The sequence below is a fragment of the Puma concolor genome, chromosome B1 (assembly GCF_028749965.1).
Source record: "Puma concolor isolate L17-30 chromosome B1, mPumCon1.1.hap2, whole genome shotgun sequence".
Classification (NCBI taxonomy): Eukaryota; Metazoa; Chordata; class Mammalia; order Carnivora; family Felidae; genus Puma; species Puma concolor.
The window spans coordinates 28,530,981-28,556,197 of NC_141670.1; the positions used below are offsets into that span (position 1 = coordinate 28,530,981).

At 51.1% G+C, this 25,217-nt stretch overlaps 1 protein-coding gene across 11 annotated transcripts in view; it reads left to right on the top strand.

Annotated features, from left to right (window-relative positions):
* RBPMS (RNA binding protein, mRNA processing factor) overlaps positions 1–25,217 on the top strand; it is a 178,382-nt gene that overhangs the window by 151,269 nt on the left and 1,896 nt on the right. For 5 of the 11 annotated variants that reach the window (XR_015249999.1, XM_025933102.2, XM_086703361.1 and 2 more), the window contains 2 exons: positions 399–529; positions 3,234–3,460. Coding sequence is in view for 6 of the 11 variants with exons in the window: in XM_025933102.2 (XP_025788887.1) it covers positions 399–529; positions 3,234–3,365 (263 nt within the window). In the remaining 5 variants the exon portion in view is untranslated. Of the gene's footprint in view, positions 1–398; positions 530–3,233; positions 3,461–13,348; positions 13,419–20,524; positions 20,629–23,309; positions 23,645–25,217 lie in introns of those variants that run through there. The other 6 variants (XR_015250000.1, XR_015249998.1, XR_015249997.1 and 3 more) reach the window with 6 other exon arrangements.

Genomic DNA, 25,217 nt, shown 5'->3' on the forward strand with positions numbered 1-25,217 from the left:
TCAGAGACTCTGCAGTGGGTTTTCATGGGATATCTCCTACCAGTTGTCTTTCTTCCTCTTTTCCTCGGAGGGCCACGTGTGCGGTTTTGTGCAGGAAATCCCCACTGTTCTTGTGTTCCCCCAGCTCCAGTTGGAAAGACATCAGAGTGTCCGGGGCAGAGCCCAGGCCCGACATCTCAGCAGGCCAGACAGGCAGCAGATGCCTGTTGCCTTTTTTCACTTTGTATTTACCATTCCCTTGCTTAGAGTTTGGGGACCAAAACCAGCAGGTTATTAAAGGAATGAGAGTAATTTGACTCCTGACATCGATTGGGGCTCGGGGTTATTTGGTGTTTTGTTTCTGATTTGAAAGCAGCTGTTTGGTAACCACTAACTCTTCCCTTATTCTTTTCTTGCAGATGAGCTCACAGTGCCTGCACTTTACCCCAGTAGCCCTGAAGTGTGGGCCCCGTACCCTCTGTACCCAGCGGAGTTAGCGCCTGCTCTACCTCCTCCTGCTTTCACCTATCCCGCTTCACTGCATGCCCAGGTAATTTATACCCATCGGCCACGACTTCACTCACTCCACCACTGGTCCTTTCAAACCCGGTTCCCCAGAGCACACCGTACAACTAACACCTATCCAAGCTAACAGACCCACCTGCAGGAGATTAATGATTCCCTCTCAATCAAGCTGACACTCCAGGACTTGGGGATCATCTGACAGCAATGATATCACCCACTGCCTGATGTTTGCCCCAAATGACACCTCTCTCTTCCTTAATGATCTCACCCTCCTATCACACACAAGAGACTGGGCCCAGCCAGCTAGAGGGCGTCACCAGACCGTAGTCGTGTGTGCCTGGTTGTGCGGAAGGGCTGCAGAGGGAGGTGTCCACTTGTCGCAGGACTTACGTGTCTGTGTGTGAACCTGTGTATTGAGAGATCTCTGCTGTCGTGTTCCCTCAGGTCTAGTGACCAAAGGGGAGAGTTGGGAGCTTCCAGGAAGACCGCGTGCTGTCTTACATGTGTTACAGGAAAGATTAAGGGTTCCTCTTTCCACTTTTAGGAAACCCTGTATAAAAGGAGGTACCAGTGTAGTTTTGAGAATGTAATTACAAGTCAAGGTAAAGGTTCCTGATCTGACCCACTCCTTCTCAGTGAAGAGTAGCCTGAGTTTTATAAACTCCCTTGTTTCTTCACAAAGATTACTATCTACATACCAACCTTCCTCTTCCCCTGGAAAAAAAATGTTGCCCTTAGTTTTGCTTCTAGTACAAGTAATAGTAATGAATGTTCGGGTTCAGAGTGACGATCAACAGCAAGAGAGAATGTAGATTTCATTTGTCTTAGCGCACGTGGAACTCTTTCTAAAAGCAGGAAAGCCTGGTTTCTGAAAAGCTTTGGCCTAGACAGACAGGTGGGGTTTTTTTGTTTTGTGTTCATTTACAAGGCTGGATGAAATACACAGCTTCCCAGAATACTCTTCCTTCTGACTTACAGCTCTTTCGTGTTGTACAGAATTCACCGTGTTGTATAAAACACGCACGGGCGGTGCCCCAGCTGACATCCTCACAGGCCACGGGGTCAGGAGTGTTGGTGGCTGTCTATGCTCCCATTCTCTTCGAGCAGGGTTACCAGTGCTTTGTGCACTTGCTGACGACCCAGCTGCCCAGGCCCGTACAAGCAGACTGCGGAGAGAGGACCCAGGCACCACCCGCTGTGGTGACCCTCGGTGTGGGAAGGGGAGGTAGAAAGCAGTACCAGTAGTGAGGGAAAAGGAGATGGTGGTGGTGAGAGCACCGGGCACAGAGCGTCACTTCTGGTAGCAGCAGTCCGAAGACTGATGACCCAGGTTCCATCCAGATCAGCTGTGCTCTCTGCTTCCCCTTCCCTTCTCTTCCCTTCCTGCCATTGCTTCCACCTTTGTCTGTGTCAGTGCTTGGTCTCCTGGCAGGTAGCAGGGGAGCGAGAACGGATAAAACTTAAGCCAGTGGACGTATCTTCTGCTGAGTCCTCCAAATGTTCGTAGTGGCCTCAGGGATAACTTTGTCGATGACTGGGAGCAACTCAAAGAAGCCCTTCTGTTTGTGGGCCCGCCCCCGTCATCCATGGATAAGTCTTCGTTCCTCTTGCTAGAGTGCTTAAATACAGATGGACAGTTGAGGCAAATGTTAATACTATGAAATGGTGCCAAGTTTGTGGAGTCATCTGAATATTGATGCCTTTGGTTAATCAGCAACAAAGCCTTTCGCCGTTACCTTGGAAAGGCAAGAATTGACATCAGCCAGAAAGGACTGGGAATGGTAGTTTTGGGGCCCTAACATCTGGGTAACTTGCCCTTTATGTAACGGATGAGATCCCAAAGTATATCTGGGGTTGTGGGAGAAGGAACTAAAGAGTCTTAAGAGATTAGAAAGCCCATGCCGTTGTGACAAAGGTTAGGGAGAGACAGTGCTAAGATTCAGTGACTCGACCATTTGACTAAACGGGATGTGTTGCCCATGGTGGCACCCTCCCCTGTGAGTTCTTCCTCGATCTCAAGATTTTCCCAACCTGGAATCCACTTGGCTCTGCCACATCGGTCCTAGAGTTGGTGGAACTCTCATCTGATACCAGTGAGATCCTTGCGCTCAACCCCACAACTTGTTTGGAGTCATTCCCAGTGACGCTTGGGTTCTGTATCCTAAAGGCTCGTGAACAGAGGTGGTTATTTAAATTTCTTTGTCCAATATGAGAATCATGGAATGAACTGGTAGGGGCTTTACCGATGAGCAGGTCCGGCCCCTTTTACTGTTGAGGAAACAGACTGGAGAAGATGGAGAGAGTTCTCCAGAGTTGCGAATGGCTCTGCCATGACTGGAGCCGGGTCACCTGACTCCCAGGCCTTGCTCTTTCCACGCCTCAGTGCTGGCTCACCAAAAGCTTAACTCTTTGATGCAATTTTGGAAAGGCCTCACTCCAGTGACTCCTTGGATCTTTCTTCTCTCAGTAGATGAGAAGCCTGTAAGAAGAGACTTGGAGGCAAAGACAAGGGAATCAGAACTTAACCTTCACCCAAAGGGTCTGAGAGAATTTTTATTAACTGGAGGTAGAGCAGTGGGGAAGACCAAATGGAGCAATGCCCTTAGTGGATGATTCTGGTTTTGTTTGGAGATCTTACTTGTATGTCTTTGGAGAAGCTTTTATATTATTTTGTTTTTCTTAGCAATGTTGTGCTCTGTTTTGAGACTTGGATTTTTTTTTTCTTCTAGTGTTTCTCTCCTGAGGCAAAGCCCAACACACCTGTCTTTTGTCCACTTCTCCAGCAAATTAGATTTGTCTCTGGGAATGTGTTTGTAACATACCAACCTACTGCAGACCAGCAGAGGGAGCTCCCATGTTGAATTTGCTTGTTAGCTACTTTTCCCCGTTTTGCAAAAATTATTTCTTGGTAACATTTGAGAGATTTCAATAAAAATTTTAATCCGAGCAAAAATTATCTCACGTAGACTGCAGCGTTTTGTTTTCATGATGATGCGAGTTTGGAGCTAAGATGTTATCTCTGAGATGGTGGGAGAATTGGGCCGCCGTGGCACTGATCACACACTTCGTGGGAGAGGGCCTCAGAGCACCCAGGGAGACTTGGCCCAGAGTCGAGGGCTTGCTGCCGCAGCCAGTCTCTTCTTGGGTTCCCGCACCATCAAGAGCTGCGCATTGGAAGATTCTCTTTCTAGCATCTGTGGGTCGCCTCTACCTGGAGATCTTGCTTCAACGGGGATGGTGTGTTGGCTATCGGAAGCCTGTTTGAAGCAAGTAGATGTGCTTTCCAGTCTGTCCGCCCTGATCCAGAGGAAGGAGGACCCAGGGGACAGAAAGTGTCATTGAAAACGAGTTGCGTCTTCTAGTTCTACTCCAGCTTCCATCTGTGGTCTGGTGCCTCCGGGTCTAAATTGAAGATGCTTATTTGACACCAAATCCCAATTTTGAAGCATTATTGCATAAGGCAATGGGACTGTAAGCTGCAGTACTGCCTTATTAGTTGTAGAGGTGATGCAGCCAACAAGTGATTTCTAAGATCATTAACATTTTTAGACATGATCACCCTGTCCTTGGTATTTGAAATGTATTAAATATATTATGTAAGTCACTGTGAACAGGAGGGGAGGTTTCATCCATGGCTTTTAGGAAAGTTAGACTCTCAAAAGAACATAGTGGTTCCTGTCACATCATACTCACACATCTCCGCTTTATCAGTCTGGGTTCGGTTTTGCTTGTTAGCAATCATTGGGTCTTGTTGCTGACAGGGCAGAGAGGAAGCCAATAAAGTGCACTGTTCTCATTACATTCTAGAAACAATACCATTTACCCTTGACCAGAGCCACGTTGTTGGGCCAGAAACTTCTACAGGTAAGTAGGGCTGAGAGAGCAGGTCCCGGTTACCTGTTTCTCCTTCAGAGGCCTCATTCGCCCCAACGGCAGATCTTAACAGGGTTTACGACTGGAACCCTGCACGTAAACAAAAGGTTTTAACATCCCAACACAGACCTCCCGGGGTAAGACACGCCCCTAGGGAGGTGCCTTGTGACACATTGGAAATACTTTAAAGGTTAGACCCAAAATCAATGTAAAAATGGACCGTGGGAAAGTGACCCAGGCAAACGGAAGAAAGATCACGGGCGGAGACGGGAGCCAAGGATGGTGTGCGGGCACTAACTCCAGAGCTGCCCGCCCACCGCCGTATCCAGGCATTGACTCCGTGGCAACAGGCAGCTACTGAGAACTGAATCTTGAAACTTTTTAATGAAGACAAATTTTGTTAGGCACCTCCTCTGTCACTGTGCCCTGTGGAGATGACACCAGGGCATCTGGTGTGGCATGGGGTATGGTTTAAAATGCGTGGCCCGTGAGAGAGGGAACATCTTGAGGGAGCTGGGAAGCGGGGCAGGTGTGAGTGTGCACTCCGGTCAGCACACGGCCCCAGAGCATGGCGGCGGCGTGCCCTGCCCAGGCACGTGGCGGGACTCCCACAGGAAGGGCACTTTATTTTTCAGCCTCTGCCCTCCTGCTCAGAAGGCAGTAGCCAGTGCCGGAATGGTGGTTGGTCCTGTAGTGGGACTGGTGAGCAAAACCCATGGGAGGGGCTGCAGCACCGTACCCGGCTGGCCAACCTCCCAAAGGTAAGGGAAGAGTCGGGAGATTCGGGGCGTTTGCTTCTGTGCCTCCCAGATGGCATCAGCACTTCTCACCTGAGACCCTGGTCCCTCGAGGCCTGGCTTTCTCCAACGGCTACTGTCTCCCTGCAGTCCAGGGCTTGTGAGTGTCTGGGAGACCACAGCTTTGAAGGACTGCAGAGATTGCTTTTGGGGGCTGATCAGCCCAAGGCTTTAAATTGTTTGTAGACCTCGATGAAACTATTAATCCTCTGACATTTCCCTTTCAACCTACAGCTCCACGAAGGCCACACTGTGAGGAGAAACTGCCCCTGGGTGCTCTGTCTCCTGAGTGTGCTAGCCTTGTCTGCTTCTTGATTTGGTTAGCTTTCTGGTCTAGGAGCACCTGGCTTAACTCCCCCCGGAGGCCGGGCTAGGGCAGGCAGGCTGGCCCGCTGTGAGCTCCGGGAAAGCGTCTCCCACTTAGGAGCACAGAGCCCCCTTTCTTTGGCCAGCACTGCTTCTGGACTGTTTCTGGGCCTGGCCTTGGAAGGGTTGGAAGTGAAGGCTATGGAGCTTCATGGTCAGACACTGACTCTGCCATTTACGAGCTGCGTGACTTTGACTGAACAAGTTCCTTAACCTCTCTGGGCTTCAGTAAAGTAGGACTAGTAATCCCTCATGTAGAACAAGAGTGCCTGGCACACGGGAAGGGCTTCATAACGGTTAGTCTTCCAAGGAAATTTCAACAAGGAGAATTTCAACAAGGAGAATGAATCCCAGGACTGGCTACTCGTGAAGCTGTGATAGTTCAAGCACGAAGGGCATCTGGCGCGTCTTGACCACACTTGATGCTGCAGAGTCCTCATGGCTTCAGCCAAACGGAAGGCCGGAGGTCGGAAAGAATAAACGAGACCTCGAGGGACAGCCACCAGAGTGACCACACCTGCCCTCCATCCAGCAGTGGAGTCCTGGAGCTTGTGTCAGCACTGGGAGGACTTGTCCCCATAGGAAGTCTCCCCCCGAAGCTGGGTCCGGACACGCCTGTTGGGAGAAAACCTCTCCCTGACAGGAAATAGATCAAGAGTGGGAAACAGCTGAACTCCCAGAGAGACCAAATGGTTCCTGTATGTTGCTTTACTCAGACCCGTTGTCCCTGAACTTTCCAGCTGTTGTCTTATCTTGCTTTCCTATCAGAGAAACTGGAGAAGAGAAAGACCCACAGCTCATCCTGCCCATTCCTCCCCGGATTCTCTGGCTCATTCTTCCCACAGTCCATCCGGTAGGATTCTACCCAGCCTCATTTCCAGGTGGCAGAGTTAGTTACCTCTCGTGTCTTGGCTGAACCATGGCCTGTTGCTGAACCCCCAGGGGATCCCACCCTGACCAAGCAGGTTCCCTCTCCTTCCTTACCTTTTCTGTCCATCTCATCCCCTCTGCTGTCTGGTATCTGGAGAACTCGGGAGCCCTCACCTCACTAAGGCAGTGAGAGACATAAACATCTGGCCTGTCCTCACCAGCATCTTCAGAAGCAGGCCAAAGTCAGTTCACCAGAGTTAATGGGGTAGATGTTCCTTTAGCCAGAGCTGTTGCTACTGAGACCCAAACCTCACCACACTGCAAGCAGCTGTTCAGAAACCTGAATCAGTCCCCTAGTGCTCTATGGCCCTGACCATGGTTGTGGATCCCAGCAAGAGTCCTCGAATTCACCATGGCCATGGTTGAGAGCGTGGCTCAAAGTGGGCCTCTTCTTGTCTAGGGAGCAGCAGGGTTACCTTCATTTGGTGCACTGTTTTGTGGGTTTCTTACAAAGCATGTTTCATTTTGTCCTTTGTTAAGGCTCAGCTTTCTAGAGCCTGCGTCTTCTTCCCCAACCTCATCAGCAGTGAGAACCCCTTCACAAATAATGTGGTCTGACCACCGCAGTACCATGGTTCAGAGGCTCCGACAGACAGGCTGATTTTAATGATAATTTCCACCCACTCTGCTAACTTTGGGATTTTAAGCGAGCTCATTTTAACCTCACTGAACCTCAGCCTCCTCATCTTTAAGTGGGAAGAATGAGTAAGTACCTACTTCATGGGGTCATTTTAAGGGAAAGAGTAAAATGCTTGGCATGGAGTTGTAATTATTAAGATAGCTCTTCTATTTCCTTCTTTTTGTCAGAACTTGATCTGCCATGGCCCAGAGGCTCCTGAGCCCTCCCTTTGTAGCGTTAGAGGCAGTTAGGATATCGGGACTCAAGACGAGCACCCTAGCAAGAGAACCCTAAGGGCCCGGGCTTTATTCGCTACCAGAGCAAGAATGGCAGCCTGTGGCTGTGGCACTGAGGGAGGCAGGCGCTGATTTTTGGCCTCCTTTCCTAGGAACGGGCACCCATGTACCATCCAGAAGTACGGGAATTCTAACCGCTTTGGAAACAAAACCAGGGCTACGAAGAAACTTTGGAAATATAAAATGTAGCCTTCGTAAAAAGAAAGTGAACTTTTCCTTGAAGAAAACCAATGCTGACAGGGGGGAAAAAAGAAAATCTACTCCAAATGGGATCATGTTTTATTCAGGATTTGTGCTGCCAGTGGGGGAAGGCCAGAACTCCGTGACAGGATGGGAAAGTGGGACACCCCAACTTCAAGCCTCATCCACTCTGCCATGAAGTACTTCTCGCTTCACCGGGCTCGGCTCCTGGGACCTCTAATGGCCCTCGATAGCAAACATAGTTAAAAATTAACACACTGACAGAATTAAATATGGATGACAAGCAGCCGCTGTGGACTTAATCTGACACAGGATGTTACATGCTTGGGTGCCCTCGACCCGAGTGGCGTCTTGAGTGAACTTCTGTGATGTCTGAGCACATTTCACATGCCTCTTTGGAAGCAAGAACCTGGCTTGTGCTTAGGACAGACGGGGAAAGAGTCTAAAAGCTCAGGAGGGAAAATTATCTCTGAAGCCTTACATTTAATTAAGCCCAGCCTTGACTGGTCTTAGCAGGAGGTCTAGACCTTGTCGCTGCCTGGGTCCAAGCCCCAGCAATGTCCCCCCAATTCAGATGGGGAGATCTTGCAGGGCTCTGGGCTGGGCTGGAGCGTCGTGACCTTCTCCAGCCAGAGCTTATTTGCTCACTTCCTTTCCGGAGGTCAGGGTAGGTCAGACGGCAGACTTCACCTCTGGACCGATTCACCGTAGATCTTGACATTTTGCCTAGATGATGGCAACTTGTTCAGTGGCCCTAGGCAAGGAATATTAGATGCCAGACAAGTAGTAAAGAATGGTGAGTGCGTTTTTTGCCCAATGTCTGCTGAGAAAGAAGATGGGCTGGCAGTTTGGTGTGTGTGGGGGGGTGGGGTGGGGTGGAATGGGGGAAGGATGTTCCTTCAGAGTGATCCTCAGTGGGCCTCATTTCATGAAGCAGAAATTCCTGAAAAGTGTTTTTCCAATTTTGGTGGACACTTTATGGCAGGGGGCGGGAGTGCAGTTTTAAAGAACCCTGTAATTCCATAAAAATGATCGTTTTTTTTTTTGTATAGCAGATCAATCCAGTCTCTTTGATGGATTTGTAGTTTCTTGGACCACGCGTGCTTCTGGCTTGGCTGCCTCTCCTTAGCCTGGAAGCCTTCAGCACAGTGTGCTATAGGATCTGACCTGCTTTATTTGGTGATGCTGCTCAGAGTGGATCCTTAGGCCTAGAGCGAGCGGGCCAGGGTTGGTTAGAACTAAAGAATGTGTGAGTGTCTGGCTGCAGTTGGTTCAGTGTGGGGAAAACCCCAGCAGGGTAGACAGGGTCCATCTTGCAGACAGTGTAGAAACGTGAATTTCCATGCCTTCAGAAGGAGAGCCTGGCTCTGAATATATGGTGCTAGGGAAACCTGTATTCACATACAGCATCTCCGTCAGGAAAGGTGAGAAAGTCTTCACTGTGTCTTACAGATGAGGTTAGACATCCAGAACGTCAGCTGGGCTGGTGGTCTTCCCGCTGTAATTAGCTGTGTTAAGAGCTAGAAACTTGGATGCCATATTGGCATGCCTCAGCTCCTTGATCCACCAAAAGTCACCACTGGAAGGGGCCTTCTCAGCACTCGCGGGTGCTACGTAATAAAAAGATTCTGTGGTCAGATAAATTTGGGAAACCCAGGGGTAAATCAAGTTTAATGAGTTTCTTCATTGTGGAACTTCTCAGAGTCTGTAATGTGCCTAATGTGTATCTCGAATCTGCCGAAGGGGCAGAGACTGCATTTCTCTCAAACTTACTTGACCACAGAGCATCTCTAGGCGGCCTGCTTCCAGCCACACTTTGGAAACCTCACTCAGGAACAGTGTGAGTCTCAACTTGGGTGTGTGCATCATCATCTCCTGAATGCAGGTGCTTTGGTTTCTCTCCTAGGGTTTCTGCATTTCTGACAAGTTCCCAAGTGATGCTGGTGGGCCAGGGACCACACTCAGAAACACTGGTCGTAGACTTACCCCTTTGTTTCATGGAGAAGGAAACAGCTAAACCAAGGAGTATTTACTAATGGTCACTACCCTTAATTGAGCCAGGCACCTTGGTAAGCACTGCTCACAACTGTTTGTAAAGGCAAGTGTGAGGATGGCAGTCAGTCACCAGAAGGAGGTAGTACAGTGCAAATAATTACACTGTGCTGTTTGCAAATCACTGCAGAAAGACTGGTCTGTAGAGACCAGTCCAGGTCCTCCTGTCCTTGGCAACATGATTGGAAATGGGAATTCTGTATCTGTTTTAATTGTCTGGGCCTTAGTTTCCTCATCTGTAAATGGAAGAGGATAGAAATTACTTTTATGGATACTCACTACTTTTTCTAGCATTCCATTTTATTTTTGCTCTGAGTTATTTCTGTTTCTGGTGCTCTCCTCCCCTGTCCAACCACTCAGTAGTCACAGGAGCTGGTGCCGTGCTGAGGTGTCAGAGACTTCAGTGTTATCCTACGGGGGCACCGTGTTTCAGAAAAGCCTGCCTAAAGAAGAGTGATGGTAGAACCCCAAACAGTGCCCCCCCCCAATAGTAAATTCTAGTGGTAATCCCTTAACTTTACTGGGTAATGAACTCATGGTAATCGCTAAATTCTCGTGGAGAAGCGTCCCAGGGTCTTGTTGCTTCTTGACTTGCAGGTCATAATCTGATGGCGTGTTTAGCAGTTTCTGGCACAGAGTCAGTGTTAGTTTGGATCATATATATCATTAAAGGTTCTTACAGGGACTTGAGAAGCTGCTGGGATTGTAGGCAGGATTGTGAGTGGGCTGTGTGTGCACGCGCATGTGCGCACACGACAGGATCGTTGTCTTACGTGGAAGGTCAACTGCATAGACTCATTCCTGCTGAATTGCCCATGGAGAGGGAGTCCAGGGAACCACGAGTTTCCCCAGCATTTATGATGTACGAAAGCAGCCGCTAGGCGATGGGCAGGAGTGGCTACTAGTGATCTGGGGCCAAAAGCCACAGCAGAACAAGGAGCTCGAGTGGGTGTCCTCCCCACCCCCTGGAGGACAGCAGTGGTTAGCACAAAACAGCTTATTCACCTGGACCAGCTGCCTGCTGGGAACTCCATTTGCTCAGTTTGCTCCTGAACTTCGCTACCTGCCCTGCTGCCCAGGAACGTTGGGAAGAAACTCATCCTTGCCTGGGGCGGGGGGGGGCACGACACTGCCCTCTGCGGGCAAATGGGTGCCACTGCACCTCAGACCCGAAAGAAGGGCAGGCTTGGATGTCTGTGGAGTAAGTAGTGCAGTGAGAAGGGCCCACCTTGTTGGCAAGGGCAGTGGTGTCCAAGCCATGGTGCACGAGAGTCATGAATTTCAGGGCCTCTGTTGACTCCATCACCACCACATCCTCCCTGAGAATCAGCCAATGGGCTGAGCTGAGTACCGTCTATCCTGGACCCCACAGGCCAGAGTCCGCCTGCTTATCACCCTGGAGTACTTGGGGGTTCTAGGCCAGGCTGACTACGGTGCTCACGTGCGAGGCTTGTGTGGGTGGCGAAGGCCCAGCATGCGTGACAGGTTAGCTGAAGCTGGGTGGGTGTGTGGGAGATGAAGGGCTTCCTTCTTGTGGTCACTGTCACCAACAGTCATGCCATCCACTGCGCCCCCACCCCCTGGTCAGACCTCCCTCTTCCTGTGTCTCTGAAACACCAACATGTCTTGGCCTCATGGGGCTCAGCGCCCCAGCCCCACACCCAGGCAGCACCAGTCGCCACCACTGTGCTCCCTCCGGCTCCAGCGTGCACAGACCCATCCCCTCCCGCTGTGTGTTTAGGTTCCCAGCCCCCCACCTGCCCTGGGGCTGTGTCCCAGTCCTGTCCTTTACCACCTGTCTCAGGAAGGCAGCTCCAACTCTGCCCTTTGCTTAGTGAGCAAGTGGATTCAGATGCACAAAGCCATAAGCCATGGGTAGGTATGAAATTTGTCTTCATCTTTCTGTCTTTCCTCCCTTCTGCCTTTTCCCCTGCACCCCTATACTCCTCCCTCCCCCTTCCTTCCCGTCCTTCCGCACTTCCCTCCTTTATTTCTCTCTCCTTTATCCTCCATGTGCTCCTAAATTCCTAAAGTGACCTCTTTTTTAGCATACCTGCATGCAAAGAGTTTCTGGTCCCTTCTCTTGATTGTTACTGAATGTTGGACGACCCTGGCCCTGCCTTAATGAGCGTTAGTGCCTGCTGGTGCCTCCCAAGGAACACAGCTTTGCCCCCTCACAGGGAGGGCGGGGGCGGCCCTCTGGAGCTGGTAACCTGATTTCTGGGAATGTCTGATACAGTCCCTCAGGAGATCCCCAGAATGATTCCTGGTATGGGCAGAAGCTCAAAATGCATCTGTGGACCTTTTAGGTTCCCATTTCCTGAATAAGTGAGGCCAGATGCTGCTGCCCCAGGTTGGGACGGAGTCTCCCGGTATGGCCCCTCGCCCTGACTCAGAACCAGAGAGGAGAGAGCCACCCTGTGAAGAAGTCCTGGGGTAGAAGGAAACGCTAAGGACTTGCGCATGTGTGCCAGGACAGAAGGCCAGGGATCCTGTGTCAGCTTTGTCTGGGGCCCACTCCTGCACAGCCCAGCCTTTAGAATCAAGTTATGAGAGCTAGTGGAGCCTGAGCCCGGATCCTGACCCCACTGGGTTCTGTGCACATGGGGATGTCCTTCAGAATACCCAGATATCAGTTGATTTCTCCACCTCCCCCAGAATGCTGCTTTATTGTTTATGCTTTGGAGATGTAAGATGCCATGTGAAAAGAGGGTTCTCCAGCAAAGTCTGTTTTAGTAAACCATTGAAGTAGGTTTGTCAGGGCGAAGTTCCTTCCAGCATTGCATTCTACTCTAGAAACATGGGCCAGACCCAGGTCATAGATCCATCTTTCGCCTCCTGTCACCCTGGGAGGGAGCCACCCAGCCCTCCTGAGTATCTCTTTGGTGTGATTTGTTCTCTCTCCTCCAGGACAGAGGAGCCGTGGTGAATGGGCTTTTTTTGCCTCTGTCCAAAGGCTCAGGTGCAAAACGGACGTTGCCAACATGGATATCTGTTAAAGCCAAAGTGCACTTGCCCTTCTGTTTGTTTCTTCACGTTTTCCTCAGCATAAGTCCGGGAACATTCTGCTAAGTGGACAGAGCATCACTTGATCCATTTGTTTTGTTGCTGGCCTTCCATTTTAGAAACCTAATGGAAGAGAAAGGGCTACAGGTCCTTCTCAGCAGAGTGAGCAGAGGGCATGGGGTACCAGGTACCCCACAATACCGAGAGGCCAGAACCCCTTTTCTAAAAGAACCAGGAGCAGAATCTCAAAAATGTCTTGGCCAGACAACTGGCATGGATGGGTCGTGAACCACCCCTTCCTTGTCAAAGCAGGTAGATATTTCCACACCCTGCCTAGAAAACCATTAGGCAGCCTGCCTCCTAGCCTAGGCCTTGCTGAGTGAGTGCAGAAACGGACTCACTGGCCAGACTTTAGCCCAGCAGTGGGAGCATGGGAGCTGCTGGACCCAGCGTGCTCCAGAGCTGGATCTTCGCTGAGAGCTTGGCCCCTGTGTTCATCAGGGGATGTGGAAGTTTTCTCAGGGCCCTGTTCTGATACTTTTCAGCCCCTGGGGGGGGGGGGGGGGGTCCTGCCCACTGGTAAATGTAAAAGGGCACCATCTTTGAACAGTGAAGGGGTGGCCGTCCGACAGGATGCCCTGTGAGGAACGAGAATGTCCACTGGGAGCCCCGGTTCACTGCCTTCTCCCCACATGTCTTTCCAGATGCGCTGGCTCCCTCCCTCCGAGGCTACTTCTCAGGGCTGGAAGTCCCGTCAGTTCTGCTGAATACTATGTAAGTACTTGGCTTGAGTAACAGCCCGTCCAAAGCAGATGCTGCCCTGCGCCCACAGCCGCCTCGCTACCTGCGCTCGCCTGCCGTCTGCCCGCCATCCGCCCGCCATCCGAAAACTCGCGGCGGAGCTCCTCTGTGGTGCCGCGTCTCTCTGGGAGATTTCTCCTGGGATCGAGGGAGAGGGACAGATGGTACTCTAGCTTAAGACACCGAGGCCTGGCCTTCCACTTCATAAACCAGCAGCCAGTGCTAGTGTTCCCGTCAGGTGTCCGCACGTCTGGCTAGGAAACAGCGGTTCACCTGCTGCTGGCGTTGAACAGCCACCTTCGTCCGGTTACAGGCGCGCCTCATCCCCCCGTGCACGTAGTACTGTGTCGTGGGAGTCTTAGCGATTTATCAGAATTACCTTTCCCTGCATGCATGCACAGTAGAACTTTGAGCAAGTTCTCATCTTTCTGTAATACCTAATCTTTTGACTGAAGGCCAACAGTGTGCTGTTTCCAGTAGGCTTTCCTTAAAGTTTCTCATCCTGAAGGAAGCACTATGCTAAAATGGCATCTTCGTGCCATTTTATTTTAGGCCTTTTCCGAGAACCACCAAATGAGGGGTTTCTTTTTTTTTTTTTTTTAAGATTTTTAAGTAAACCGTATGCTCAACATAGGGCTCAAGCTCACAACCCCTAGGTCAAGAGTTGCATGCTCCACTGACTGAGGCAGCCAGGCGCCCCCAAATAAATTCTTTTCCTGTAAACATATCATTTGTATAAAATTCCAGATGCCTTCTTTAATTCAGTATCTTGACTGAATTTCGGTTAAATACAAAGCACCATTATTCTGAACTCTGATATGGTGTGTACATTTGGGGAGTCTGCCTTAAATTGAGGAAAGTCTATGTAATATTACAGTTCTGTGGTCTACAGTTCTCTTAGTTTACATCATATCTTCACAAAACAGAAGAAAAACTTTCATGAAACTTTTCATGAACTAGACCTTCAGCCATTTAGAAATGCTTAAGAGTTCTTGTAAAATTATGTACATACCTCTACCTAATGCAGGGTCAGCACAGAGCCCGACCTGGGGCTTGAACTCTAAGAAATAGATGATGAAGGGTGCCTGGCTGCCTCAGTCGATTAAGTATCCAACTCTTGGTTTCAGCTCAGGTCATGATCTCACAGTTTTATGGGTTTGAGCCCTGCATCAGGCTCTGCTCTGACAGTATGGAGCCTGCTTGGGATTCTGTCTTCCTCTCTCTTTGCCCCTCCCGCACTCACATTCTGTGTCTCAAAATAAACTTTAAAAAAAAAAAAAAAAAAAAAGAAACTGTCAGATTATGACCTGAGCCAAAATCAAGAGTCAGATGCTTAACCAACTGAGCCACCCAGCCACCCCTAGATTCCTTTTCTAAAACTACTTGTATTTGTCCCTTATTCTGAAATCATGGTCCATTATCTGTTTTATATGAAATGGTAATGTTAGTGAATGGCAATTCTATTTTAAATGTAGTTTCTTAGAAAAAAGTCAGCAGTCCATTTAAAAATTTTAAAAAGAATTTAAAAGTGTTACTGTTTTTTGAAATCTAAAAACTCAGTGTTTAGGGAAGACTTTTTCTTCCTGAAAAAACCATTTTTAAGCTTTGTGGTGTATTCTAGGGTGGGTCCATTACATCCAGGACTTCCCGAGTCCATGTTCCACATCCATATACCCATAATTAATTTTTTAAATGGCGTGTCCCCAGCACTTGCTTCTTCACTTAGAAAAGCCTCAGTCATTTCATCATGAGGGACCTTCCCTCCATTCCCAGGATGATGCTGGTACAGCGCTGTCATGTGGCTCCAGAAGGTACTGCTTGTGTGCACCTCTGTGTCCCACGACTGTGCTCCTCTCTCAGCTTTCAGAGGCTGGTAGGTGTCCACCCGGAGGCGGCGTGGGTTAGGTAACTGGAGATTCTGAAGCTCACAAAAGAGTTGATGGGTTGAAATAGGTCTGGCATTCAGTGTAAGTGGCTGGTTGAAGAAGTTGTGGAAACTGGAAGAGAGGTGGGCAGGACAGAACCTCGAGGCTCACCAAGATGTAGAAGGTCAGCAGAGGATGAGCAGCTCATCGAGAATGAAGTGACCAGAGTTGCACAGGAGGGCTGGAGCCCGGAAGTTTGGCAGCGGGGAGCTGCTCGGTGAGCAGTATCGAATGGTGTAGGAAAGTTGAGTAAGAGAGGAGAATACCCTTGAATTTGGCGGTTTCAGGTGGCAAAGTATAGTGGTGGCATTTGGCCTGAGGAAGGATTTTTTTAAGCATTTATATAGGCCAAGGGAAGAACGATCATTAAGCAGTTGCGTGGTTCCAGCCAACAAGATCTGCACTTTGTTTATACCCACCCACCAAGTTCCAGATCCTCCTTCCCCACGGACCTATCTTACCAGAGATCTAGAGGCAGCAGTGGCTGCCGAAGAAGGGCGAGCTAGCAGTTTCCCCTTCAGCTGTGTGGCTGGTGAAAGTGTCGGGTCTGTGTGCAGATGGGACGTCTCCTGTGGATGCATCGTTTGTCCTGAGCTAAACTTGGGCCACGGGCCTGACTCCTTCCTCGGGGTCTAGAGGGAGCAGAGGAGAGGTATTAGCAAAGAGGATGGATAATTGTACTCATTACCACCACGCTTGGGGGTCAGGACTCCAATCTCCCATCCTGCCTGAAGTGAGACCAGTTCAGGGTGGATCCATCACTCAGGTTCCTTCTAGTCTCTTGGATCAAGTCCTTTCCAAGACAGCTAATAATCCAGGCCATGTAATTTTAGGGAAATGTAAATTAGAATTGAAAACCATGGTTCTGATGAAATAATAAACGTTTTAGTAATAAAATGAATCTTTCAAAAAGGCCAAACGTGGGATAGGTGCCACCAGAGGCACCACTAGGCCACGTGGTTCATCAGAGGAGACTTCCTTCCTCTGTGGAGAGATGGCATCCGAATAGAAAACTAGAGCAGGAGTGACGTCTGGTGTCAGATAGGACGACCAGTAAGCAGACTCAGATGGCCGTCACGTCCAATGTGTGGAGCACCGGGATGCCGCACTTCCAGATCCGCAACAGTCAGGGCCTGTTTCGTAGGGGCCCCCCAGGGAGTTTTCATTTACTCACTTTGACCTATTTCTAAAGGGAAATCAGTGACTAGACGAGAAAAGTAAGCTAGCTCTTTATTCTGTAAATAAACATATATTATGTGTCTGCTATGTACTAAATATAAAAACGTAAACAAGGCCTGTGCCCCTAAGGAACTCCAGTTCTAACGGCTGGGCGTCATGGATACACGTTTTAAAGAGTTAGCACTCAGGCTGCTCCAGGATGAACCTGTTAGGAAGGTCCCAGAGGCACGTGTGGGTGTGCGTGTGTTTACTGTCATTGGTGGCATAAATAAGGCCATCAGAGGTGTAAGTGTAATTGGTGTTTTGGTTTGTTCATCATCTTGCTTGATGGTGTTTAGTCTGGCTACAAGCTATGTCTGCACAGCACTAGAATTCTGCTAATGGTCCAGCCATGAGGTGGACAACCCCAGATTATGTGCTAATCATTGAAAATGATCCATTTTCCAGATATGTTGAGAACAGGAAAGCATGGGCAAGTTTTTTTTTATTTTTGAGAGAGAAAGAGTGGGGGAGGGACAGAGAGAAAGGGAGACACAGAATCCGAAGCAGGCTCTAGGCTCTGAGCTGTGGGCACAGAGCCCGATGCAGGGCTTGAACCCACGAACAGTGAGGTCATGACCTGAGCTGAAGTCGGACGCCCAACCAACTGAGCCACCCAGGCGCCTCTGTTTATTTTAAAATTTGGGTTGTTTTTTTTGTTTTTGTTTTTGTTTTTATTTTTAGTAATCTCTACACAAAACGTGGGGCTCGAGCTCACAACCCTGAGATCAAGAGTCGCATGCTCTTCTGACTGAGCCAGCCAGGCACCCCCAGCATGAGCAGTTTTTAGTAACTTTTTACAGAGAATGCGAATTACACAGCTTTTCTTGTTGGGTATCCAAATATAGTTTAATAATAATAATAATAATAATAATAATAATAATAATAATAATAAATTAGGAGCTCGGGTGGATATGGGAGGGTGTTCTTTAAGAACTCCTATAATTTCCCTGGCCATGGACCAAGACCATAGCACAGAAATTATAAGCACATGTAGTTACAGCACCAACAAAGGAGCGAAGGACATGGCAAGAGATAAGACTGGAATGTAAAGCTGTGTGTATGTATTCCTTATGTTTTGTTTTGGGAGGAACGGGCTAGTTTGTCTCTGGCCAAGAACACAAGGGTCTTGGGGATGCTGCCATTGTCCAGGGAGCCCCAGGCACTGGAGGTCATGACAGAGCTTGGAACTCAGCACTGTGGCTCCTGCAGGGACCCCTGCCTTCTCCCTAGAAGAGTCCCAGGCGCCATGCTTTCTGCCGCAGCACACGTGCCCAGGAACCAGGGCGGTGCTTGTGCCTGAGTTGCCTCTCCCCTTCCTCCTGTTAACTGCGTCTCCTGTCTCATTTAAATTCATTAATGCAGTAACTTATCCAGTGAACATCTGCAGCAAGCAAGGTAGTATTCTGGCTGCTGAGGTTACAGGAGCAACGAAAGCAGACAAAATCCTTGCCTGCGTGGAGCTCGCTTTCTGTAACAGGGCCAAGATGGCTGATACACTACAATTAAACATAAGTAGTCAGGCGGTAAGCAGTGCTAAGGGGAAAACAAGCCAAGCGAGGGAGGAAGGTAAATGTTCTGGGCCGGCAGGCGCCGTATGTCACAGGAGAGCAGAGGGGCCAGGGTCAGCCTGGCACTTAGCATTCAAGCGGAGACCCAGAGCTTCCCCAGAGCTATGTGGGTGCCCTTTTCAGAACAGACTCACTTAACTCAAGTTTAGAGAAGAATTTAACTTCTCCAGTCTTGTTGCCTTCCCCTTTGCCAAGCCACCCAGGCCTGTGCTGCAGCAGGCTTACACTGGAGCAGAGAATGTGCCCAGGCAGCTTGCAGTTTAGCCCTGGGTGCCGATTTGCTTTCTCTGAGCGGGGTCTCCGTTTTCCCAGTGAGGAGCCACGTGCCCTGGTTCTGACTCCCTGAGCCCGGGGTCTGGTAGGTTCCTGGTGAGTTGTAAAAGCAGGGCCGGGACTGTGCGCGGGGCACTCCTTCCAGCCACTGCCATGCATTCGCAAGTGCCCTAAGCTACGGCACCACAGACATCTGCTAGCCACAGAAGCACCCACTGAGCTCATCTACGAACCACCACTGTCAGGAAGTGTGGCCAAAGCTGTGATCTCCCTGCTTTTGCCTGTTACCCGTTTTCTGTGAGTTTGGCGGGGAGAGCTTCAACACCCCTGAGCACGTGCTTTGGGAGAATTGCCTGACGGTCCCTGGGAGAAGTCAAAAGAGGGCAGCTGCGTCTGAAGACCAGGATATAGGGTCCCGGTGCCTTCACAGAAAAGGTCAGGGCCACCTACGAGGGCCTTGCCCCACCCCCCACCCAACCTTCCCTCCTTCTCGGCTGGAAGGGGAAGTTCAGAAGACCTGCGTGTTCACTGTAAAGTTGAAATTGAATACAATTTGGACTTGCCTCTGGTGTTTTATGCTTTGGGGTGCCCTCTCACGGGGTCCCTGTAGAACAGACAGGCGCGTGCACCGTCCCTGCCCATGGCAGATGGGGGAGCTGGCGCGCCAACAGGTGCTGCTGTGGTGCTGCCCTGTGCTGCCAGACCCTGGGGGGATGTGGCTGGCGGTGGGACGTCCTGAAAGTGCAGTGTTGGTCTGGCCTTCCTGGGAGGCACCCGAGGCGCCCTCCCTCGAAAGTTCTTGGCACGTGCGGATCAGACGGAGGACGTGCGGGGCGCTGATGGGTTTTGTTTGCAAAGACGCGTATTTATTTTCCTGTCCTCAAGTGACCCAACCTTTCCTAGGAAACTGGAATTTCATCTACTTCTCTTTTAATGTTTTTAAAGTGAAATTCTGGGGAAAATTTTCTTTTTTCCTTAATTCTGTGAAGAGAGCTGTCCTGGGAAGGCAGGCTTTCCGTCAGCCTCACTTGTGATCCCAGAGGACAGTTCAGCCCCGGTCCAGTCTCCATCCGAACCCCGGTGGGGTGTGGGGGAGCTGCATCCCGTGCCGGCAAACCAGTGAGACCATAAGGGGAACCTGAGGTTTGCAGCAGCACCCTGTGCGCCCCCGTTCACGAAGCACTGCGTGTCTGAATCAGCCCCTCTGCAGGAAGGAGAGTAGCACCGCCCGGGGCCGGACGTTCAGGCCTGTTACGGGGAACACGGCCTCTGGCGTCCGCGTGCCGGGAGTCAGCTTCCTGTATCGGCCCTGGAATTCTCGTGAAAACCAGCTGGCTCAGAGGCAGTCATGCCTGCAGAAGAATATTAAGAATTTATGATTTGTTGGATCTCAGCACCTTCATATTTCAAAATTCTCAAACCCTAGGGAATGGGATATAGTCACAAATGTTTCGTTTTAGTTTTTGTTTTCCAGAAGGTGCTTAGAGCAAAATCGAGCTCATTGGTGCATATGACCGCACAGGATCCTCCTGGAGAATTGCTTTTATGGCCTTGGGCTGATCAAAGTTGTGGTCTGAGGCAGCTCCTGGAGTTGTTTGGGTTTGGGGCGCTTCCTTTCTTTGGGGGCGGGGGGAGGGCCTTCAGGTCCTGAGCCCTCTCCCCGATGGGGCTTCTGAGCGATCCCGGGGACCCGGGTCTCGGGACTGTGTGTGCAGCTTTGCTCTGCCCCGCCACATGGTGGACATGCTCGTGCCCTTGAGTGAGCATGTGAAGACCGCGTCTCCCATGGCACGCTTCTCTCCAGGTGCCCTTCCCCCTGGGAGCCACACTCAACTGCCAGAGTCCTTCCCCTCTGACCACATCCTGAGACTTCGAGCCGAGAGCTTCCGTGCCGCTGGCGTAAGGCCGTTCTCACGTGGTACCTGTCCCCCAGCTCCGCATCGGAGGCCTTTGGTCCCTTTGGCATTGGCTCTCTGCTCTTTGCCCTACAGAACAGGCTGGCCGTCAGGCCTCAGGGAACCCGAAGAGTGGGCCGGCCCCGGGTTGGAGGTCACTGCACCCTGTGAATGGCTGATCTCTTCCCCCATCGCAGGTTCCAGGTGTGTGATGGTGGCTGCGATCTGTCTTGTGGGTGTTAATGCCATCTTCGGCGGTGGCGATCGTACTCGAGCTGTCCCACGAAACTGGAGCGTGCCGGTGAGTTCCACGGTCAGAGGCCGAGCAGGCCCTCGGGGAAGTGGCATGTCCCGGGCAGGGCACGGTGGTGTCAGACCAGGGTGGGAGGTAATCCCAGGCCCTGGGTGACGGGGCCCAGCGGTCTGGGTGTTCCCACCCCCAGATGGTTCTGATGGGTGCTCTGGGCGGAGACATGCTGTGGGGAACGCTGGGGTCAGGGCTTTGCTCTCCATTAGCTCCTCCAGCCCCAGCCTGCGTAGGGAAGGGCACCCCGGGAGAGCAGGCTCTTGCAGCACCTCACCCTTCCCTGGTGGGGCCGATGGCTGGCAAGGCTGTCCACACCGCCTTGGCCCACAGCCTGTGGAAGGAGCTGTTCCACCTGAGGGGGTTTACAGATCAACGACACTTTGCCCTTCGAGCCCTTAAACCATTTTTGGAAATTAACCATTTTGGTGAGACTCTTTTTTAGATGTAGTATGTATATATTCCTTCTGACTTATGAATCCAATTATACTGAACATAGTGCAACCCTTTCCCGATGACTCAGACATTCTTGTGACCCTCTTTGGAAAGAAGTGGTTGCCCTTGGGCACAACTGAGGTAGGATTCTTACTGAATTCCTCCCGACTCTGGACTTTCCTTCTGGGTGATGAGGGTGATTTTGGTGATTTGATGATCTGTTCATCTCTTCAGTTGATATCAGCTGTTCCTCCTTGATTCATCAGCTTCTAGCAGCATGTGTTGTCTTAAAACAATAACGTAGCGTTCCCAGAGGTGACCAGCCTGCCGGGTGCGACACGAGGGGCTTCTAGTCTCTCTGGAAAACTTGGCCTTGAACAACAGCCATGCCAAGGGCAGGCCAACGGCGGTATGTCTCGGCCCAAATAAGGCAGCAAATTTCATCCCTAAAAGGGGCCTGTCAAGAAAAGATGAGTCAGAAAGAGGGCAAGATTCCTGCTAAGGACAGAGAACCAAGCAGATCTAGCCAAGGAGGTCGTTAGCACATTTTTGGGACTTAGGTAATTTCTTGCTCAGAATAGCGCCCGTCCATTGGCAGACACACCTCGGGTGCCAGGTTTCGGATCCTACCTCCTCCTGCCTGGACAGGAACCCAGCAACCTGCACTTGGGGTCTTTTTCCCCCACGGATGGGTTTCTCCCACTGACCAAACTTACAACAGGTAAACGTTTTCCACATCATGTAGGGTGGCTAATATTTATCCCACTAATTCCAGAGCTTTCTAACACATCAGATTCTCCTTTTGCCATGGTTCTTTTAGTAGCAATGCCCATGCTGTTCTTACCGGTATCACCTGGTAAAACTTTCTTAAAAGTCAAGTTTTGTTGGGCTCTTTTCTCCCTCTGCTCTGGCAAACTTTAAGGACCCATACAATTTTTTGGAAGCAAGTTAGAATGATTTTTTTTTTTTTTAAATGCAATAAATTGACCCAAACATCAGCAATTCAGGGCAAATGCGGATCAGCCCCGTCAGGAAGCGGCAGCTGGAGCACAGGGTGACTTCATTTAGACAGTGGAAGGGCCTGGTGACCCAGAGCAGACAAGAGATGGGGGTGGATCCGGGACTCGGGGAGGAGCTGAGTTGGGTTGCGGGCCGCTGGCCAGCATGGGCTACACAGGGTGCAAGGGGTCGTCGGCACTAGCCATGTTCACCTTGGGGCTTGCCAGTTCTGGGGCCGTCCGTGGAAGATCGAGTTTGGAGGAGGCCTGACATTAGCACTGCTTCTGGCCTGCCCTCATGAGCCCTCGGAGGGCCTGGACCGGGAGGAGGCTGAGCCTTCTCTGGCCAAGTGTGGAGCTGGAACCCACACGGGGAAGCAGCTTACTGGCCCATGCTTTGTGCTGGTTTCTGGGGCTGACGGGCGCACATGGGGAGAGGTGGCCGGGGGTGTGTGTGTAGAATGTGGGGGAGGAGTTTCCAACTCCAGAAGACTGTTCTGGAGACTCGAGACTATGAGCCTTTTTAAATGTTAGTAGCTAGGCTTTTTATTACAAATTAATATTGGTATTTGATTTTTTTAGGCCAACAGGTATAAAATGAAAACTGTGTCCCATGTTCATTGGGAGTTGGGTTGGGGGGGATATTCCTTACCTGACTTTGGGGAGAAATGAATACATGTTGGAGAGACTCTTGGGGAAGAATCACCAGTAAATAGGTCAAGTACATGTAGAAGGATGGGGGAAACAGTCTCACTGTCGGGAGAAAGAGCCCCAGTTGAGTCCGGGAGGAGCAGCCACGGCCACGGCTGGCGTCACTTCTGAGCTGCCGGCAAGTGCCTTGGCCCCAAACCCAGCAGCAACCCCTGCACCCAGGGCCACAGGCCGACCTTTTTGAGGACAACTGACACGAAAGGTTTCCGAATTGTAGAATATTCTTTCAGAGAGCAGCATTCTCCGTGCTCTTCAATGGAGACTGTTGTGCCTGACCCCAGACTAGATTGTCTACGTGCATTTTCCCCCCTGTGTGTCCTGTCACGTGCACGGTGTGGTTCAGCCCCCACCCCTTCAGGAAAGGCTCTGTGGGGAGAGGCCGCCCTGCAAACGGAGCCTGACCCCCCCCCCAGCCCCCACCCCTCTGTGGTGCGCTGTGTTCCCGGATGTCTCTGTGTTCTGTTTAAAATGTCCTTGTTAATACATTCCAAGGTTTGAACTCCGTTCTTAGCTAAACCCCTTCCTTGTTTACAGGGACTGAAATAGCCACATTCTGACCTTCTGTTCAGTCTGGGAACATCTATGGCAATGTGGACGCATTCTTTTCCCATGTGAGAATTACATCTACACGGCACAGTTATGGAAAAGCTCGGGAAACTATCAGCTCTCCTCCCCTCTCTTCTCTCTTCCCTCCTCCCTTCCATGGGTTTTCACCTCAAAGCCTTTCTAATCAGCCAAAATTACCCAGCCCCACACACCTTGCTTCCTGTGCAGGAGGAAGGGGACAGAGTGATGGGAGGTCAGGGTGGGCTGTTTATTGTCCGGGGAAGCCAGAAGCACCCTCCCACCCCCCAAACTGCTTCCTGGGGCAGCCCCCTGTCAGGGCCAGAGCTGCCCCATGCAGGTGCTGAGGGTGCTTCTCAGGCACCCCAGGCACAGGCTTCTCAGAGGGGGGTGTGATCAAGTCTTAGGGTCACATGCCATTTATTACCCATCGTTCTTGTCTCCTTTGCTGCCCCAGAGTGCAAGTGTCGGAAGTTTTGCTACACACAGGTAACGATGTCTGGGGTGGAGAAACGAGGACATAGTCTTAGGAAAATTATCCTTCAGGAGGCTAAACCAATGGCCTGGACAGGGAGGACTCCTCGTGAGGACGCCGAGGAGAAAGGCCTGCAGGCTGAAGTGCCCAGGGAAGGCCAGAGAGGTGGCACTCCCTCCGAGTTCTGAGAGGAGTTTGTGAGGACAGAAGAAGGGGGATGTAAGCATATGCCCCACAGGTTCTTGTCAAAAGTGGGTTCTGACCAAGCTTTGAGGGCCTCGAGGGAAGTGGTAGGGATTCGGGCCTTGGGGAGGCAGGCGAGGGGTTTTCAGAAGCTTTGTCACCTTGCCTGCAGCAAAATGAAGAGTCAAGTTAGAAACACATACCGGGAGAGGCAAACCCAAGATGGTGATGGTGGTGTCGGGAATTAGCAGTCGTCCGTGTCACCAGGGGGCGGGTGGAGGGACAGTGACACAAGTGGCGGGAGCTGGAGCCGTGTTATGGTGAGGCGGTGAGTCTGGGTTCAGAGGTGGTGCCTTTGAGGTCACAGCAGCAATGTCCAGGGCACAGCTGACAGCGATGGGGACAATTGTCTGGGAACTGGCTGTGGAACCAGAAAGGCCAGCAGTAGCAACGTGCACTTACCCAAGGATGGTTGTTGAGCAGAGAAGGCAGACCCGCCGGGCCCCTGCCCAGGGCTGGAGGACACCGTGGGCACCTGGTCCAGCCTAAGCCCGCGGGCAGGTGTGCACACACATGGAACATGGCCTGTGTTCCTCCGCCTGTCCGTTCAGTCCTTCCTCTCTGTCCCTGAAGGCAGTGTGGCAGCTTGGGTTTCAGCAAAGTCTCAGTAAGGATTCAAGACTGCCCCCACTCCTTTTTTTTTTGCCACGTCCCCACGTGGGGTCTGGGCTGCCTTCCCAAGATGGCGCTGTGCGAGCCCCACATGCAGGCCCTGCAGGTTCCCAGCATCCAGGGGCTGCCGAGCACCGTCCCCTGTGAATTGTTCCAAAGTAGGAACAGCCATAGGGTGACTGCTGTTCCTAAGAAATGGCTTCCTGGAATCAACACACAGCTCTGACTGCTGGCCCATGATCAAGTTTGGGATGACGTGGAACTTGTCATTCCAGACCTGACAAGCCGCAGGAGGGCAGGGGAGAGAGCATCTCGTGTCCACTTCCTTGAAGCAGGTTTCCGTTTCTGTGGCCGCCCAGACCCGGGGACGCAAGGGGGCACTGCCTCCTCCCACTCTGGTGGGGAGGCTCCTTCAGTGTAGTTCAAGGGCAGCAGGTCAGGCATTTGAGGGACTGTGAGGTCACGGGGTCATTGGGAAGGTCAGCTGCTCCAGCCCCAGAGATCATGCTTGGCGCCATGGCCCCTGCCACCAGCCCGGGGCTGCTCCG